This window comes from Motacilla alba, chromosome 14 (assembly GCF_015832195.1).
Source record: "Motacilla alba alba isolate MOTALB_02 chromosome 14, Motacilla_alba_V1.0_pri, whole genome shotgun sequence".
Lineage (NCBI taxonomy): Eukaryota > Metazoa > Chordata > Aves > Passeriformes > Motacillidae > Motacilla > Motacilla alba.
In genome coordinates this window covers 16,165,846-16,181,676 of record NC_052029.1, presented here as the reverse complement: position 1 = coordinate 16,181,676, position 15,831 = coordinate 16,165,846, and the positions used below count along the sequence as shown (strand labels likewise).

Here is a 15,831-nt window from a genome sequence, read left to right as displayed (position 1 = left end):
CCCCTCACAGCTGCCCATGGACCTGGCTCAACTGCATCCCTCTGCTCCACTGCCCAACTCCAAAATGCCAAGATGTCCTTTTAGCAGCTCCAAGTTTCCTGCCAGGACGAGGAGAACAGGGAGGCACGTGAGCAACAGGCCTGCTGTCTGTGCCAGGACCTCATGAGGGCCACAGGGCTGGAGCAACTCAGCTCTGGCTGCCCCGCAGCACTGAGGATCTCCCTGTCCATGCACAGGCAGTGCCCAGCCTCTGATTCCCAGCACAAGGGTAGGTGGCAGTTTGTCAGCCCAGAACCAAAAGGTTCTTAATGACATCAATATTAGATACAGAAAACTGGACTAACAGTGGCACTTTGGTGCTGAGCACTTTCTTTGGCTCTGGAAATAAATTTTAAACTTGTTCTGTTCTGCCTTCAACATGGAGACATAACAGGCAGGACACCACTTTTAATCTTACTTGCTCTTTCTAGTGTGCGCTTTATTGCTTCCCTATTCTTTCAGGTTTCATGTGCTCCTGGCACAAACTTTGTGTATTTCTGTAATAACCTCCTGATCCCTACACGTTGCAGGGAGCTGTTCTCTCTGGCTGCCTGGCAGCTGCCTGTCCTCGGGATGAGCCCTGGACCAGGTCCTCCCTGGGAAACACAGAGCTGCGAGCCCCCAGCAGTGGTTCCTGCTGCTGTGGGTTCATGCCATGGTGAGATCAGTCTCTCGGAGGGGAAACAAGGCAAAAGGGCTGCCCTGAGGCCTGGAGACAGGCTCCAAATCCCTTCTGTGGTGTCTGGCACGAGCGCTGCTCGGCCACAGCTCACGGTCCCATGAGCCAAGGGCTGCTCGGAGCAGGGAGGAGCAGGAGAGGCTGCCGGGGCCGTACTGGAGAAACCACCCTGGGCAAAGCAGCCCCGGGAGCTGCAAGTGGCCTGGCAGGGACAGGATGCTGGGGGTCCTTCAGGGTTAATGTCAGAAAGGCAGTGGGGTTTCTAGCTGCTTTGGTAAATCCCAGTGCAGCCAGAGATTGGAGAGCTTGGGAGTGACGAAGGAGGCAAGGTGGGGAAGATCTGCTCGGGAACAGAGCCAGGGACCCAAGAGGGATGGAGAGGAGAGGGAGCGCTGGTGGGACCCTGAAAAGTGGCTAAGGGAGGTGGGGAAGAGAAGATGAAGGAGAGGATGGTATCAGGCTGGGAGCAGGATGCAGCACCGGCTCCACAAAGGAACAGGTGAGGGGGCAGGAGGAGGCAGGATGTTTTCCAGAGCTTGCAGTTCTTCCTCCAGCCCCCATGCTGCAAGGCCCTGGCTGAGGAGAGGGAATCTTCAGCAGTGATCCAGTGGGCTCTTTCCTCCTGCAAGGCCAGTGCCTGGCACCCCACTCGGGGGATCCCACTGGGGGCTGGCTCCCGGGGCTCTGTTAGCACAGGCAGCAGGGCCGGGAGCGCGCTGATGGCACCAGAAAGCTGTTGTTTATGTGGAGTGGGGTGTAAACAGCAAACATGTCACGGAAAAGACATGCCCTGCACAGATACAAAGACTGGAAGCGAAATTGTCGACTTTACAAAACATTCCTCCCTTGCAAGCAGAGAAACCTGGAGGTGTTGAGGCATCCGCAGCAGCTTTATTTATCCAGACGCCTCTAATGTTCATGCTTAGGCAATGTGTCTGCTGCCGAGGCTGGATCACCACATGGAGGTGGTGATCTAAAACGGAAAAAGCAACTTTTCCACAGATTTGGCAGTTTGTCACGGAGAGGAACTAAGTGATGGATACTTTCCACCGTAGAAAGCAGAACCTGCCAGCGCCTGGCCCCTCAGGTACCTCCCCCTTGCTGCTGCTGCCCGGGCAGGGCAGTGGCCCTCGGAGAGGAGGCTGAAGTCCTGTGGGCTCTGTCCCTGCCTGGCCCTGTGCTGGCTCTGGTGCAGCGTGTGAGTGGGGGAGAACCAGCCCTGGGTGCGTTCACATCAGCCAGGGCTCGCCCAGGGCTGTCCTCGGGCTGGTGCTGTGCCCGTGGCTCCATGCCCCTGCTCTGACCCACACGGGGGGGCTGGGGCTCAGCCCTGCCTGCCAGACCTGCTGCCACACAGACCAGTGACACGGTACCCAACGTCCCAAAAGAAAAACCCGTGGGTCACTGAGGATGATGACGTTTGTCTCCACAAGCACTCGGCCCATCCTCTAGGTCCAGAGCTCTCCTGAGGCAACAGGATATCTCTTCCTGAAACTCTTCCTGCTCCCAGGGAGAAGTGCCATGCCCCTGCCCCAGCCCAGGTGAGAGGCTGCAGGCAGCACTGCTTTTCATTTTTTTCCATTGTTTCTCAGGTCTGCACCGAGTTCTGGGTGTTGCACAGGAGGGGACCCGGGAGCCTGCGGCATCCTCGTTTGTGCCGGGCTGGCACTTCTTGCCTGTCTCTCCCTGTCATCATTCTTCTTCCCAAGGAACAAGACAAGTACTTTTCTGCAGCCGATCAAGCTTCTAGTGCTGAGAAAGCAGGAGCGATGGCTGCTGATGTCTAAGCAGTGCCGCACGCAGCCCTTTGGCTCAGCAGGAGCACCCAAGGGAAACCTGGGGTGTCGAGGTGCAAGAGGGAACGAAAGGAAAGGAAAGGGGAGCCGGGGATGGGGATGGGGATGGAGCAGTCCGCATTCGGACTCTGCCACAGCCGGTGGGCTTCCCGGGTCAGCCTGCATGTGGGGCATCAGACCCGGGACAGGCGGGGCTGAGCAGCCCCAGCCCGGCAGTGAAATTTAATTCATGCGTCACTTTAAAGCTTTTCCCTCCTACTTACCGGCGGCACGGCGGCGGCCGATGGCTGCTCCTCCTGCCCTGCCGAGGACAGAAGCGGCTGCTACCGTGGGGCGCTCCCCTCGGGGGCTGATGGCTCGGGCGGCGCGGCTCTGGCACCGGGCCGGGGCATCCCGGGGACCGGCCGCGACCCTCGCAGCCCCGAGCCCCGGCGAGGGGGCTCACCCCGCTCTGCTGCGAGTCCCCGCTCCGGGCGGAGGGTGCGCGGGTGGCCCCGGCTGCACGGCGCTGCTTCCAGCGGCTCGGGGCTGGATGCGGGGGCAGAGCGGGGCACGGCCGGGCAGGACAGCGCGACCGGGGACGGGACGAGCGCGCCGGGGCCGGACAGGGCGGGACTCGGCGGGCAGCGGGACCGCCCCGGCCCCGTGGCAGCCCGGTCCCGGGAGGAAGGGCTCTGCGCGGCGGTAGCCCCGAACCGGCCCGGCCCGGGGGAGGCACCGACCGCCGAGCGGCCGCGGGGGCTCCGGGAGGCGCTGACGTCAGGCGGCCCCTTAAATAGCGACGCAGCCGCCGCTGCCCCGGCACTTCCCGCGGAGGCAGCGCGGAGCCGCCGCCGCCCGATGGCGGGGATGGCCGCGGCGGGGCGGCGGGCGCAGGGGGGCCGGGGCGGGCGCGGCCCCCTCGGGCGGCCCGGCCGCGCCGCCGCGTAGCCGCGGGCGATGCCGGAGCGGCCGCGCCGGGGCCGGGGCGCCGGGCCGGGGCCCGCCGTGCCCGGCGGCGCGGCCCCATGGAGCCATGGCGCGTAGGGCGCCGAGCGGGCGGGCCCCGGCCGTGGCTCCGGCTCCGTCCCGGCGGCTGGCAGGGAGGGTCCTCGTCCTCTTCACGCTGTCGCTGTCCTGCTCGTACCTGTGCTACAGCCTCCTGTGCTGCTGCGGCAGCCCCGCCGCGCCCCGCGCCCGCTGCCCGCCCGCCCGCGCCGCCGCCGCCGCCAAGAAACTTCTGCAGCAGTCGCGGCCGTGCGGGCGGCCGCCCCCCGCCCCGCCGGCCGGCAGCGCCCCGGGGCCCGCCCGCCCCGGCACCAAGCGCCTGCCGCGGGCCATCGTGGTGGGCGTCAAGAAGGGCGGCACCCGCGCCGTGCTGGAGTTCATCCGGGTGCACCCCGAGGTGCGCGCCCTGGGCACCGAGCCCCACTTCTTCGACAGGAACTACCACCGCGGGCTGGAGTGGTACAGGTGAGGGCGGGGGGCTGCGGGACCGGCCCCGCCCGCCCCGGGCACCCCTGGTCCCCGGCCGTGCCCCGTCCCGGAGCATCCCCGTCCCTGCGCGCCGCGGGCGCTCGCCGCCCCGCTGCCCGCCCGCGGCCCCTCTCCGGTCCCGGCGCTCTCGTTCCGTGCGGACCCGGCTCCGCGTTCCTCGGTCCATCGGCGGAGCCGGCGGGGCGGGAGCGGCCGGAGCGGTCCCGGCGGGCGGCGGGGGCTGTCGCCCGGCCGCACTCGGAGTTTTCCTGATGTCCCCTTGCTGAAGCCGAGCGGGTCGCGGCTCGGTCCCGCCAGTTCCCCGGGGCTCTTGGCTGCAGCCCCCGCGAGCCCCGGCCCTGCCGGTAGGCCCCCCAGAGCCGCGACGATGCCAGGGCATCCCTTCATCCCGTCTGAGGAAACATTTGCCTGGGTGGACGGTTCTCCAAAACGCGTGAGTGCCTGCACGGGATGCGCTGTCCTCCCGCAGCCCTGCTCGGCGCGCCCCGGCACGCTTCTGCTGCCGGTTTGATCGCTGGCTCCTGGGAGGGACAGTCCTTGTCCTCTGCCATCCCATCTCTCTGAACTCGAGTAACTGTGCATCTATATGGAATCTCTAATCATTTGCAGAGGTCAGCGAGTGTGTCTCCAGCAGGAGATGGTGGGATTTCAATTTCCGTGAGGGCTTCTGTGAGGTGCTGTGGGCGCTCTGGGAGAGGCAGCAAGCGCTGCTGCAAAGCAGGTCACAGCGCCCATGGCTCAGCGGTGCTGCCAGCGCTTCACCCCTGCTCCCTGTGGCTCCCACCCAGTGTGCCGGCGGTGCTCGCTGTGCTCTTGGACACTGCTGGGTGCGTTCGGGGGGCTTCTGCTGGCCATCAGCCTCGGGAAGCAGAGGGGGGCTTGGCCTGGCCCCGGCTGCCTGTGCTCACAGCAGGGGAAAGGACTGTGTCTGTGTGTCGGAGCATGGTGCTGGGCAGAGGAGGCAGCCTGTGGGCTGCTCCAGCCTCTCCTGCCCTCCAGGACTGTGTCTGTGTGTCAGAGCATGGTGCTGGGCAGAGGAGGCAGCCTGTGGGCTGCTCCAGGCTCTCCTGCCCCCCATCTTGATGGCAGTTTCCTGGCAGAGATGTCCCCAGTTCCGAAGCAGGTGGTGCTCAGTGGCAAGCAGGTGGGAAGTCAGCGTGATACCGTGCTCACTCCCAGGTCCTGGCAGCTGGAGCTCGTGCCTTGAGGGGCAGCGCAGGCACTGCATGGGGACCTGCAGCGCTGCTGCCCTGTGTTCAGACCCTTTGGTGCCACTCTCGGTGGCAGGTGACAGGAGAGCCAGGACAGGCACAGGGGAAGCTCATTGAAGCTGTTTCCTTCTCTTGAGGGTGTCCTGCAGCATGCCCCGTTCCTCGTGCTCTTCAGAGAGCAGCTACAGCAATACCCTTCATCCGCTCTTGCCTCTTGCCAGGTCGGTGTCATTCCCACACCCTGCCCCCAGCATCAGGCACTGTCTCCCATCCTGCATCCCCCAAAAGCCTGCAGCTGTGGGCAGCCTGCAGCACAGGCACGTGAGGACAGTGCTTTCTCTGAAAGACACCCAGAGTGGCAGGATGGGTGATGGAGCAGAATATGGGTCCTGGCTGAGCCCCTTGCTCAGAGGGAGCTCCATGGGCTCAGCACCTAGCTGGGAAGCAACCCCCCAGATCCGGAGCTGGGATCCTTCCCTGCATCCCTGTGTCTGTGACTGATCTGGGCTGTGCTTCCCCTGTGTGCTGTGGGAAATGTGGGGCTGGGAGCCTGATGGGCAGGACTGAACCTGTGACACTACCCCCTTGCAAGACTGGGGACACACAGCCTGCCCTGAATGGAGGGACAGACCCTGCCTGGGGCATGTGGGAGCACCTGGGGACACCAGGAGGTGCTGACCCAGGAGGCAGGAGCTGTGCCCTCTCCCCTCACACTGGCAGCAGTGTGCAGCCCAGCAGACAGCCTCCCACCCCGAGCCGCTGTTCCGCCTGGGATTCTCCATGTGAAGGGACTTGTCCGTGACCAGGAGGGATGCAGCCCGTGGCAGTGGCAGGGTGGTTTTGGAGGGAGGTGGGAGCAGCAGTGGGAGTGTGGCCAGGTGAGCAGTGCCCTGCCCCAGGGCCCGGCTCTGTCTGGATCAATAGAGAAATCATGCCAGAGCAGCGGGGCCTCCAAATTAGTTCAGCTAAAACAATTAAATTACACTTCCTTGGTTTTATTACCCTATTTTTTTAAAAACTGACAAATGTGCCAAAACTTAAGCACAGAGGCTGCTAAAGTATAAAATGTGGAATTGATTTTCCTCCTTGCAACTGGAGCAATTAATGTGGAGCAGGTCTGGCCCACAGCAGGATAAGCTCCTGTCGCTCTGCCAAGAGCCTGGGAGCAGGAGAGCAGAGTCCTGCCAGTGCCATGTCCCGGGAAGGATCGAGCAGAGGCTGGGGGCAGCGGATGTGGGGGCTGAGAGGGGTTGCAGGGGGCTGCTCCTGGCCTGGCTGGGGACAGCAGGTGCTCCATGCCTGTGCAGGGTGGTGTCTGCAGGCTGCCCGGGGCACCGACCCCTTGGAAAGGCAAAGGCAAAGGCATTCCCTGACGTGACAGAGACTTTGCCAGCAGGAGCCCCCGGCTGCTGAGTGCCACGTCAGCTGTGTCTTTGTGCCCCAGTGGGGACCCCAGTGGAGAGACCGAGCTGGTGTTTGGTGCAGTTGCAAGCAGCGTGAGAACTGAGCCCCTCTTTTGCTCCAGAAATGTTGATTATAATTTTCTCACATTTTCCCCTGCCCTGGCATTTGTCTGACACAGAGATGGCAGAGCTAGCGGGAGGGGACACCTCCTCATCTGCCTGTCCTTGCCTCTCCAAATGTCATGCTTGTTCACAGCTGCTCTCAGGGTGCCTCCTGCCTCAGCTGCTGCCATGGCCCGGAGCAGCCCCAGCTCCCCCCGGGCAGGGGGACGAAGGCTGGGCAGAGGCTCCCCCCGTGTGGGACCACTGCCCGGGGGCTGCCCACTCCCTGGCTCCCGACCCTGAGCCCCGTGCTGCTTGCAGTTCCCATCAGTCTCTAATCCACCTCATTAGCTACAGATACACTACAGGAAAGATATTTTTAGCAAGGTCTGTTTTAAGACAACTGAAACCAAACAGCAGCTACTGGGGAGTATCGATTCATTACCAATCCTGCACTAAATGTTCAATATTGAGCTTTTTCCTGCTGCAAGTAGTGTGGGCCAATAACCTTCAATATTTTCCAGAGCACAGGGAAGATGGTGTGATTTAAATTGCCGTTAGCTTTGAGTAGTGGCTCTAATTGCAGCGTCTCAGGGTGCAGTTTTCCTCCTTGTGATTCCTGCGTGCTCCTGTCAGCTGCCCCAGAGCTGTTCTCACAGAGAGGGGCTTTTCCTCGTGGAGCAGCAGCAGGCTGAGCCTGGCTGCCCCCATCCTGTGGCTGGCCCCGGGCAGAGCCCGCCTGGTTCCGCACGGACCCGCCCGAATGCCGCGATCCAGGATGGCACCGGGGCCGAGCCTGGCTGCCCTGCGCTGCTGGACAGGTCCCTGGAGCGCTGCTGGGCAGGTTCCTGGAGCACTGCTGGACAGGTCCCTGGAGCACTGCTGCACCTCTGCCCCTATCCCTGCCCTGATCCAGGATGCCCTGATCCAGGACGGCACCGGGGCCAAGCCTGGCTGCCCTGCGCTGCTGGACAGGTCCCTGGAGCAGCGCTGCCCCTCTGCTCCCATCCCTGCCCTGATCCAGGATGGCACTGAGGCCGAGCCTGGCTGCCCTGCGCTGCTGGACAGATCCCTGGAGCACTGCTGGACAGGTCCCTGGAGCAGCGCTGCCCCTCTGCCCCCATCCCTGCCCTGCCCTGGTTTGGGTGCTCCCGGCGCTGCTGCTGCCCAGGGAAGGCGGCTGCAGCACCGTGCAGGACACGGCTGTGTCCCCGCTGCCCTGGGCCCGTGGCAGGGCAAGCACGGAGCCGGCAGACGCTAATTGCTCCCGGCCATCGCTAATTGCTCCCGGCTAATGGCCGGGCTGGCACGCGCACAAATGGGAGCCCATTAGGCTTTGCCCGGCACACGTTTGTGGGCTTTACTGACAGTGCATTTGGGTGAAGTTAATTAGCGAGAAGAGAGGAAGGCAGCAGCCTCAAGGATGCTTTGAAATTTCCTTGACTTCAGAGAGTGCCCTGGCCCTGGAGTGGGGCTGGAACCCCTGGCAGAGGCTGTGCCCGGGCAGCGTTCCCTGGGCGCTGCCGTGCCCGGGCTGCCCTGGGCAGCCTCCTGCTGACCTGCCCGGCCGGACCAGCTGCTGCCAGAGCCCTCACTCGGGCCGGGAGAGCTCCCCTGTCTGTCTGAGGGGCTGGGGGCGATGCTGGGATGAGCTCCCGTGGGGTGCCTCGCCTTCGGCATCAAAGGTGTGGATCCTAGCTGCGTTCTTCCACCTTGTTTGCAGTGCTGCAGCTTGCTCTCCCTTTGCTTCGGAAGCACCAAAGTCAGCTGGTGAGCTGGCACGCCGTGGGCTTGGCTGCCCTGGGAGGCTGGTGGCCCTGGGAGTCCGTGGTGGGGCAGAGCTGGCCCACAGGGCCTCTGGGTGACGGGGAGCCCCCAGGAGCTCGGGTGGCTTGGAGGGGTTTGTGCTTGGCTGTGCTCCCGTTTGCACTCGCCTGGCGCAGCGAGGTCACCGAGGGGCCCGTGGCTGTGACAGCACTGGCTTGGGAATTGCTGCAGCACCCGGGGCACAGGCAGAGGTTTTAAAGATGAGTATTCAGTTTTGAAGTTTCACCTGTGGAAGGAGTTGCCTCGGAAATGGGAAAGGGGGAGACCACAGCCAGTGTCCATGAGCAGAGCAGTCCCCAGCAGGCTGAGAGTGGGCTCTGAGCAAGCCGTGCAGGAACCCTGTCCCCTGCTCCTCCCCAGCTCCACTGCCCTCAGAGCAGACCCTGGCCTTTGCCACAGCCTCCATCAGCGCTGGGGGATCACTCAGGAAGGTGAGGGTCACACACAGGTGTGTGTCTGTGAAGGGCAGTGGCAGTGTGCCCTTCGGAAAAGAATCTCTTGACTTAAAGGACACTGCAAATCTCTGGAGCATTTAAATGATTAAAAATGAATCAGCAACAAAGTTAATTACTGTGTTCGCTCTGCTTTTATGCATGGAAATGTCCCTCATTAGCTGTCTGCAAGCACTGGTATAAATTCTTTGAACATAAACATTTATTAAAGGGAGCTGCTCCATCATTAAATCCTGGCTGCTGTAGTGTGGGGTGGGGGCAGCGGGGCCGTGGGGCTCAGCCAGCTGCTGCCAGGGCCACGGGCCCTGGGTGGTGCTTGTAGCTGTGCTGGAGCTGTCTCTGCAGGCTGGGGAGGCAGCCAGCCTGTCCTGCTGGGCATGGCAGTGCCCAGCTCTGGGCCAGCCTGTCCTGCTGGGCATGGCAGTGCCCAGCTCTGGGCCAGCCTGTCCTGCTGGGCATGGCAGTGCCCAGCTCTGGGCCAGCTGGTCCCAGCGAGGGCTGCAGAGCTGCTGGGGATCCCTCTGTCCCCTCAGCCCCTGCAGACCTTGGCAGGGTGGTGCAGCCCTCAGCCAGGGCATCGCTGTGTCCTCCACGACCCCTGGGATATCTCTCACACCTCGGTTCTCACGTGTTTAACCAGTTTTGTTTCTTCCCAAAGCTACCAGAAGCAGCTTTGCTGAGCTTTCACGCAGCGCTGCCACCGCTGTCCTGCTGAGCAGAGCAGCCAGGCAAGAGCTGAGGGTGCTGCCAGCTGTGTGTGCACCCGTGGCACGGCACAGCACGTCACAGCATGGCACAGCACGGCACAGCATGGCACAGCACGGCACAGCATGGCACAGCACGGCACAGCATGACACAGCTCAGAACAGCATGGCACGGCACAGCACAGCATGGCACAGCACGGCACAGCATGGCACAGCTCAGCACAGCACAGCACGACACAGCACAGCACGGCACAGCATGGCACAGTTTAGAACAGCATGGCACAGCATGGCACAGTTTAGAACAGCATGGCACAGCTCAGCACAGCATGGCACAGGATGGCACAGTATGGCACGGCACAGGATGGCACAGCACGGCACAGCATGGCACAGCATGGCACAGCTCAGCACAGGATGGCACAGCTCAGCACGGCACAGCATGGCACAGCATGGCATGGCACAGGATGGCACAGCATGGCACAGCTCAGCACAGCACGGCACAGCATGGCACAGCATGGCACGGCACAGCTCAGCTCAGCACGGCACAGCTCAGCACGGCGCAGTCCTGCCGGGCGCGGTGCCGGCTCCGGTGCTCCCCGTGCCCGCCCCGCAGCCGGAGGCGCTCCAGCCCGCGCTGCCCGCGGCCGGCCTCAGCTGGGAGAGGGGAGGCACAGAGCCCTCGCCACGGGCGCTGGCTGCCACCGGGGCTCCGTGCCGAATTCAGCCGTTTGTTTCCGTGCCGCTGAGCAGATGGAGCCCAGGGTGGCACACGGCAGCCTCTCACCCAGCAGGGACCGACCCAGAGCTGCTGCGGCGGGCTGTGATGGGATTATCAGTGGGCACTGCCCTCCCCACCCTTATCTGCAATATCTCAATTGTTTGATGAGATTTTGTACAAATTCCTCCCTGGGAGAGTGTTTCACGCATGTTCGACATCAAAGCAGCACAGCCAGTGAGGGAGTGCATGTTTCTTTAATGTGGGAGTGTTGTAGGGGCCGCAGGGTGCCCAAAGGCAGATTATAACAAAATTAATAATTCAGGCTCGGGAAGGTGCTGGCGAGGAGTTAACCCCTTCGGGCGAGCCGCTGCCTGCGTGCTGGCACAGCCAGGTCAGCTCTGCGTGGCTGCTGCCCTGCCCCTCTGGGGTGGATCTGTGGGGCTGCGCTGGCTCCAGGGCACAGCTGGGCACAGCTGGGCACAGAACACCCCTGGGCTGTACCCACATGTCCCCACGTCACTTGCGTGGGCAACCTCTAAATCTGGGCTGAAGGGAGTGTTGGTGCCCATGGCAAGTGGCAGTAAAGGGCTTTAGGCACTGGGCAGCTCCAGTGAAGGTAATCTCCAGTTCAGGGGGAATTAGTGCTGTCCCTGCAGCCAGAGCAGTGTGCCGAGCGTGCCCAGCCATCCTCCCCGCCCGTGTCACTCGTGCATCACTGTCCCTGTGCTGGCAGCAGCTGGCTCAGCACAGGCCAGGAGCCAGGGCCAAGGCCGTCTGGGGACATCAGCAGAGCCACGGGAGCAGCTCCTGGCTGAGCCCTGGCCACGCAGCTGTGGGCCGGCACCAAGAACCTTCACAGCTACACATGCCAGCCTGGGCCTTAAAGCTGTGTGACATGCCATTTGTATGCAAATAACCCTGTGAATGCAGAAGTCCAAAAATATTATTTTAAAGTCTGGTGTAATTAAGTTTGCCATGCATTTCCCTGCTCCTGCAGCCCTGGGGATCCTGCTGTTAGCGGGAAAATGAAGCCTGGATGACATCTCTCCCCCTTGCATGGCTTCACTGGTGATTTATTTATCTGCCCGTGCTGTGTTTTGTTGTCTCAGCAGTCTCTGTTGCTCACGAGCAGCAAACGCTGGGAGTCCATTGAAAAAAAAACAACTCTTGTCTCATTTCAGTAATTTACTATGCAGAGGTTTTGTGTTTTTCATAATGGATTAGAACCTGTAATTTTGTATTTTGAATGCATGGACCTAATAACTCACGTAATGAAAATCTAACAGGCTTGAGGATGAGCCATTAATGAAACAGCAGTTTTATGATCCTCCACAATATATTGTTAATAGTGAATCACTTACAGAGCTGTCCTGTGCTGATTTATGATGAAACTTGTTTGTGATGTGGAGATAGAGCCATGTGCCTGCGCTTCCTGACAGCCATTAACCAATGGGAACCGTGGTCGGGATTTATGGGGTTTGAAGCAGAGCACTGGGAAAGGCCAATTAAGCGCCATCCACGCTCAGGTACCTCAGTGAACCAGCCCTGCTAATTTATGCTGACTAATTAGTTTGTTTTCTGTCAAATGAGGAAGCTGGTCAGGAGCACATGAGGGTGCGTGGGACCGTGCCCTCGGCAGGTGCCACCACTGCCCTGGGTCCTCCAGCTCTGTCCTCTGCTCACACAGCTGCTGTGGGCTGGACCTCCTCCCAGCTCGGTCTTTCACCAGCCCAAAGCCTCTGGCCGTGGGCTGTGTTTTAGGGGTGCTGAGGTGCCGGGTCCTGGTCACGCATTGGCCCAGTTTGGAAGCCCCCGTGGCCCTGGCAGCTGTCGGGGAGTGTGGCACGGATAACGCAGTGCTCTCTGGAGGGATGGCTGCAGGCAGGGATGCAGACAGGGATGGTGTGTTTGCTTTCCCTGGCTGCTTCTGGCCTGAAAGTCTCCAGGGCAGTGACGGCAGTGCCAGCACCAGGTCCCGTGCAGGGGTGGGTGAGCCCCCACTGCGGGGCACACAGTGCCCGGGCACCTGCCTGGGGGCCACGGGGAGCCCACGAGCTGAACCGGGGCTGTGCCTGCTACACCACAGCAGCTGCTGCTGCCACAGGGGCCTGCTGGGGTGCGGGTGCAGCAGAAGGGTGCTGGCCTCGTCCTGGCTGCCACAACTCCCTGTGCGCTCCAGCCAGGCATTCCCAACCTGCTCCCAGCCAGGGCACCTCCAGTGCCGTGAGTCTGACTGCAGGGGATTTGATAGTTTACTCTAGTAATGCAAGACCAGTTTATAAATCTTTCCGTCCCATTAGTTTTTATTTGATTTGGATGTTCAGATGTCAAAGCAAATGATTTAATTAGTGCTAAGCTGGGCTGCAGGGACGCTGCATTTCCCCCAGGCTGGTGCTCCTTGCCTGGCCTGCAGCCCGGCTCCCAGTGCCAGAGACAGACGGGTGGTGTACCCGGGAGCCCATGTGGAGCTCCTGGGCCTGGTCAGGCCCTGGTGGGGTGGGTGACACCCTGGTGGGCACAAGCCCCACATCCCTGGGCAGCCCCTTGTCCCAGCTCCACCGGCAGAGCGGCACAGCCCCCTGGGGTCAGTCCCAAGGCTGCTTGTGGTGCAGGTGTGGCACAGCCATCACGCTCCTGCATCCTGGCACTGGACACACACTGCTGCGTGTGGGGCTGCCGGTGCCCCGTCCTCTGCCCAGGCTGTCCCCTGCCACTGGGATGGACCTGGAAGCCATCCATGGCCAAGGTCCTGCTCAGTGCTGCTGGAGGGATCTGTGCCTGCTTGGTGCCACTGGGAGGGGACATGTCCCCAGCCCCACGGCGCTGTCACCGCCTCCTGGTGCCGGTCCCGGCTCCTTCCTCACCATCACCTTCTGCTTGGCTTGCAGGAGCCTGATGCCACGAACGCTTGACAGCCAGATCACCGTGGAGAAGACCCCCAGCTACTTTGTGACCAAGGAGGCCCCGCGGCGCATCTTCAACATGTCGCGGGACACGAAGCTGATCGTGGTGGTGCGGAACCCGGTGACCCGCGCCATCTCGGACTACACGCAGACGCTCTCCAAGAAGCCAGACATCCCCACCTTCGAGGGGCTGACCTTCCGCAACCGCAGCCTGGGGCTGGTGGACACCTCCTGGAACGCCATCCGCATCGGGATGTACGCCGTGCACCTGGAGAGCTGGCTCCAGTACTTCCCCCTGTCCCAGATCCACTTTGTCAGCGGCGAGAAGCTGATCACGGACCCGGCAGGGGAGATGGGCAAGGTCCAGGATTTCCTGGGCATCAAACGGGTTATCACAGACAAGCACTTCTACTTCAACAAGACGAAAGGCTTTCCGTGCCTGAAGAAGTCGGAGGGCAGCGGCTTGCCTCGCTGCCTCGGCAAGTCCAAGGGCAGGACTCACGTGCAGATAGACCCCGAGGTGATCGAGCAGCTTCGGGACTTTTACAGACCTTATAACATCAAATTCTATGAAACAGTCGGGCAGGACTTCAGGTGGGAGTAAGTGTCCGGGAGCGGAGCTGCAGTGGCAGGAAGCTGCAGTCTTCTCTGGGAGGGCCCAAGGGGCTGGAGCCAGGACCCCCCCAGCCCATCCTGCCCACAGCTGCGAGCAGAGGCAGGCAGGGGGCTCCCCTGTCCCTTAGGAGTCTGCAGTGCAAGATAAGGAAGACTCAGAGAGTCCTGCTGCAGCCACCAAGCTGAGGGACGAGTGCCCAGCAGCGCTGCCTGTCCCAGCGGGCCAGCAGCCACATGGTCTCCTCTGTGGGGTCCCGTTTGCTCTTAGCATGGTCCCCAGGGCCACGGGGATGGCCCCGTCCTGCAGCCCGTGTTCAGGCTGCTCCAAAGCACATCCTCTGCTCCCGAAGCAGATGGGTGCTCCTGGGCAGCGGCAGTGGGACTGTCCCTGCCAGGCCCTGTCCTGGGCAGGCAGAGCTGCACTTTGCCTTTGTCACTCGCGCGCCATGTGTACCCCTGAGGGCAGTGACATGTACCTGCTTGACAAAGAGTCTATGGGAAATGTTGTACTGATATTTTGTCCTGTGAATAAAGCACAGAATCCTGCTGTTACGGGTACTTTAGTGGCACTAGTTTCCTTGTTCAGCTTGTGATCCCTTCATGTAAATAAAGTGGCTTCCACCAGTCCGTATGCATGGGCTGTTCTTAGGACAGGGCTGGGCAGCCCCAGGCAGAGCTGGGGGCCACGGGGAGCCCCCACACCCACAGGCAGGCGAGGGAACGGGCAGGGGCTCGGCAGGACAGGGGTCAGCCTGACACGACCCAGGGGAACCTGTGGCACAGCCCTGCCTGGGGTTGCCCCGGCTCATCCTCTGGCACGGGGCTGGGGGGTCTCAGACAGGGATGCAGCACACCACGGACCAGTTTGCAAGGCCTGACTGCGAGTGATTAGTAACCAGTGAGCTCTAATAGGAAAAAATTGGAGTTAATTAGTGGACACCTAAGAGAGCCCCATCTGCACCGCTGCCAGTGCCAGCCGCAGGGGAAGACACAGCAGTGAGGGGACCCAGAGGCAGTTATGGGCAGGTGGAGGGAGGGATGGGAATGAATGGCCATTGACAGGAAAATGGGATATTTGCTTGTATTATTTTTCCTTTAAAGGAGAAAAACATTCACAGCGAGACTCACAAATCCCAGCCTCACAGTAGAAAAGCCATTTCCAATCCACTCCAAGGAGGCAGAAGGTGCCAGGTTAGATTGATCCTTCTGACAATACTGTATTAGTGGGAAATTAGAGCTGGAGCCTGAGGAAACTGCTGCGATATCAAACAATTACTTTACATTTGTCCTTACAAATGGAGGGAGCAGAAATGTGCTTAAATCAAGTATTAGCTTTCCAAAGGGTGAGCAAATGAGGGCGCAGGCAGGGCTGCACTGAAAACGCAGAGCACATTAGGAGCTCTTAAAAATGGCTTAAAAAGCCCCAAGCAGGCAATTTGCATGCCGAGGAGGCAGGACAGGGGTTTGATGAGGATGGAGGGGTTTGCTGAGGACACGGAGTGGCGCTGGCCTGGTGATGTGATGCCGAGCAGAGGGGCTGCCAGCGGGAGCCCCCCTGCTCGCCCGGCCCGGCTGCTCCCCACGCGGGGCACAGGGACAGAGGCTCTGCTCTCGGGGCTGTCAGGCCCTGCTTGCAGCCATCCCTGGCACGGCACAGCCCTGGCTGTCCCCGCAGCGGCCGCCGCCACCGTGCGCGCCGTGTTTTGATGGCTTCACTCAGGCCTGAACCCCAGAGAGCAGCTGTTCAATATTCATCAGCTCATAAATAGTTAAACATAATGAATGTGGTTTAAGTGGTCCTGCTTGCGCTGAAGAGCTCTTGAGAGCCGGGCCCAGGGAGTCCTTCACTGGCCCGTTCACATCAGCGGCAAGCGCCCTGCCCAGGAGGAGCAGAGCCACATCCACGGAG

General features: G+C 61.5%; 1 protein-coding gene across 1 annotated transcript; it reads left to right on the top strand.

Moving 5' to 3' along the window:
• Positions 1–3,406: 3,406 nt before the first annotated feature.
• On the top strand, positions 3,407–14,553 carry HS3ST2 (heparan sulfate-glucosamine 3-sulfotransferase 2). The gene is made up of 2 exons (XM_038151611.1): positions 3,407–3,966; positions 13,293–14,553. Exons 1-2 carry the CDS (start codon positions 3,530–3,532, stop codon positions 13,909–13,911), a joined length of 1,056 nt encoding a protein of 351 aa, XP_038007539.1. The 5' UTR covers positions 3,407–3,529; the 3' UTR covers positions 13,912–14,553.
• Positions 14,554–15,831: the final 1,278 nt, after the last annotated feature.

Bases quoted from the DNA above. Each gene is read 5' to 3' on its own strand.
- HS3ST2 (XM_038151611.1), top strand. From the start codon at position 3,530: ATGGCGCGTAGGGCGCCGAGCGGGCGGGCCCCGGCCGTGGCTCCGGCT. The intron at 3,967-13,292 runs GTGAGGGCGGGG...CTTGGCTTGCAG, and splicing joins CGCGGGCTGGAGTGGTACAG to GAGCCTGATGCCACGAACGC.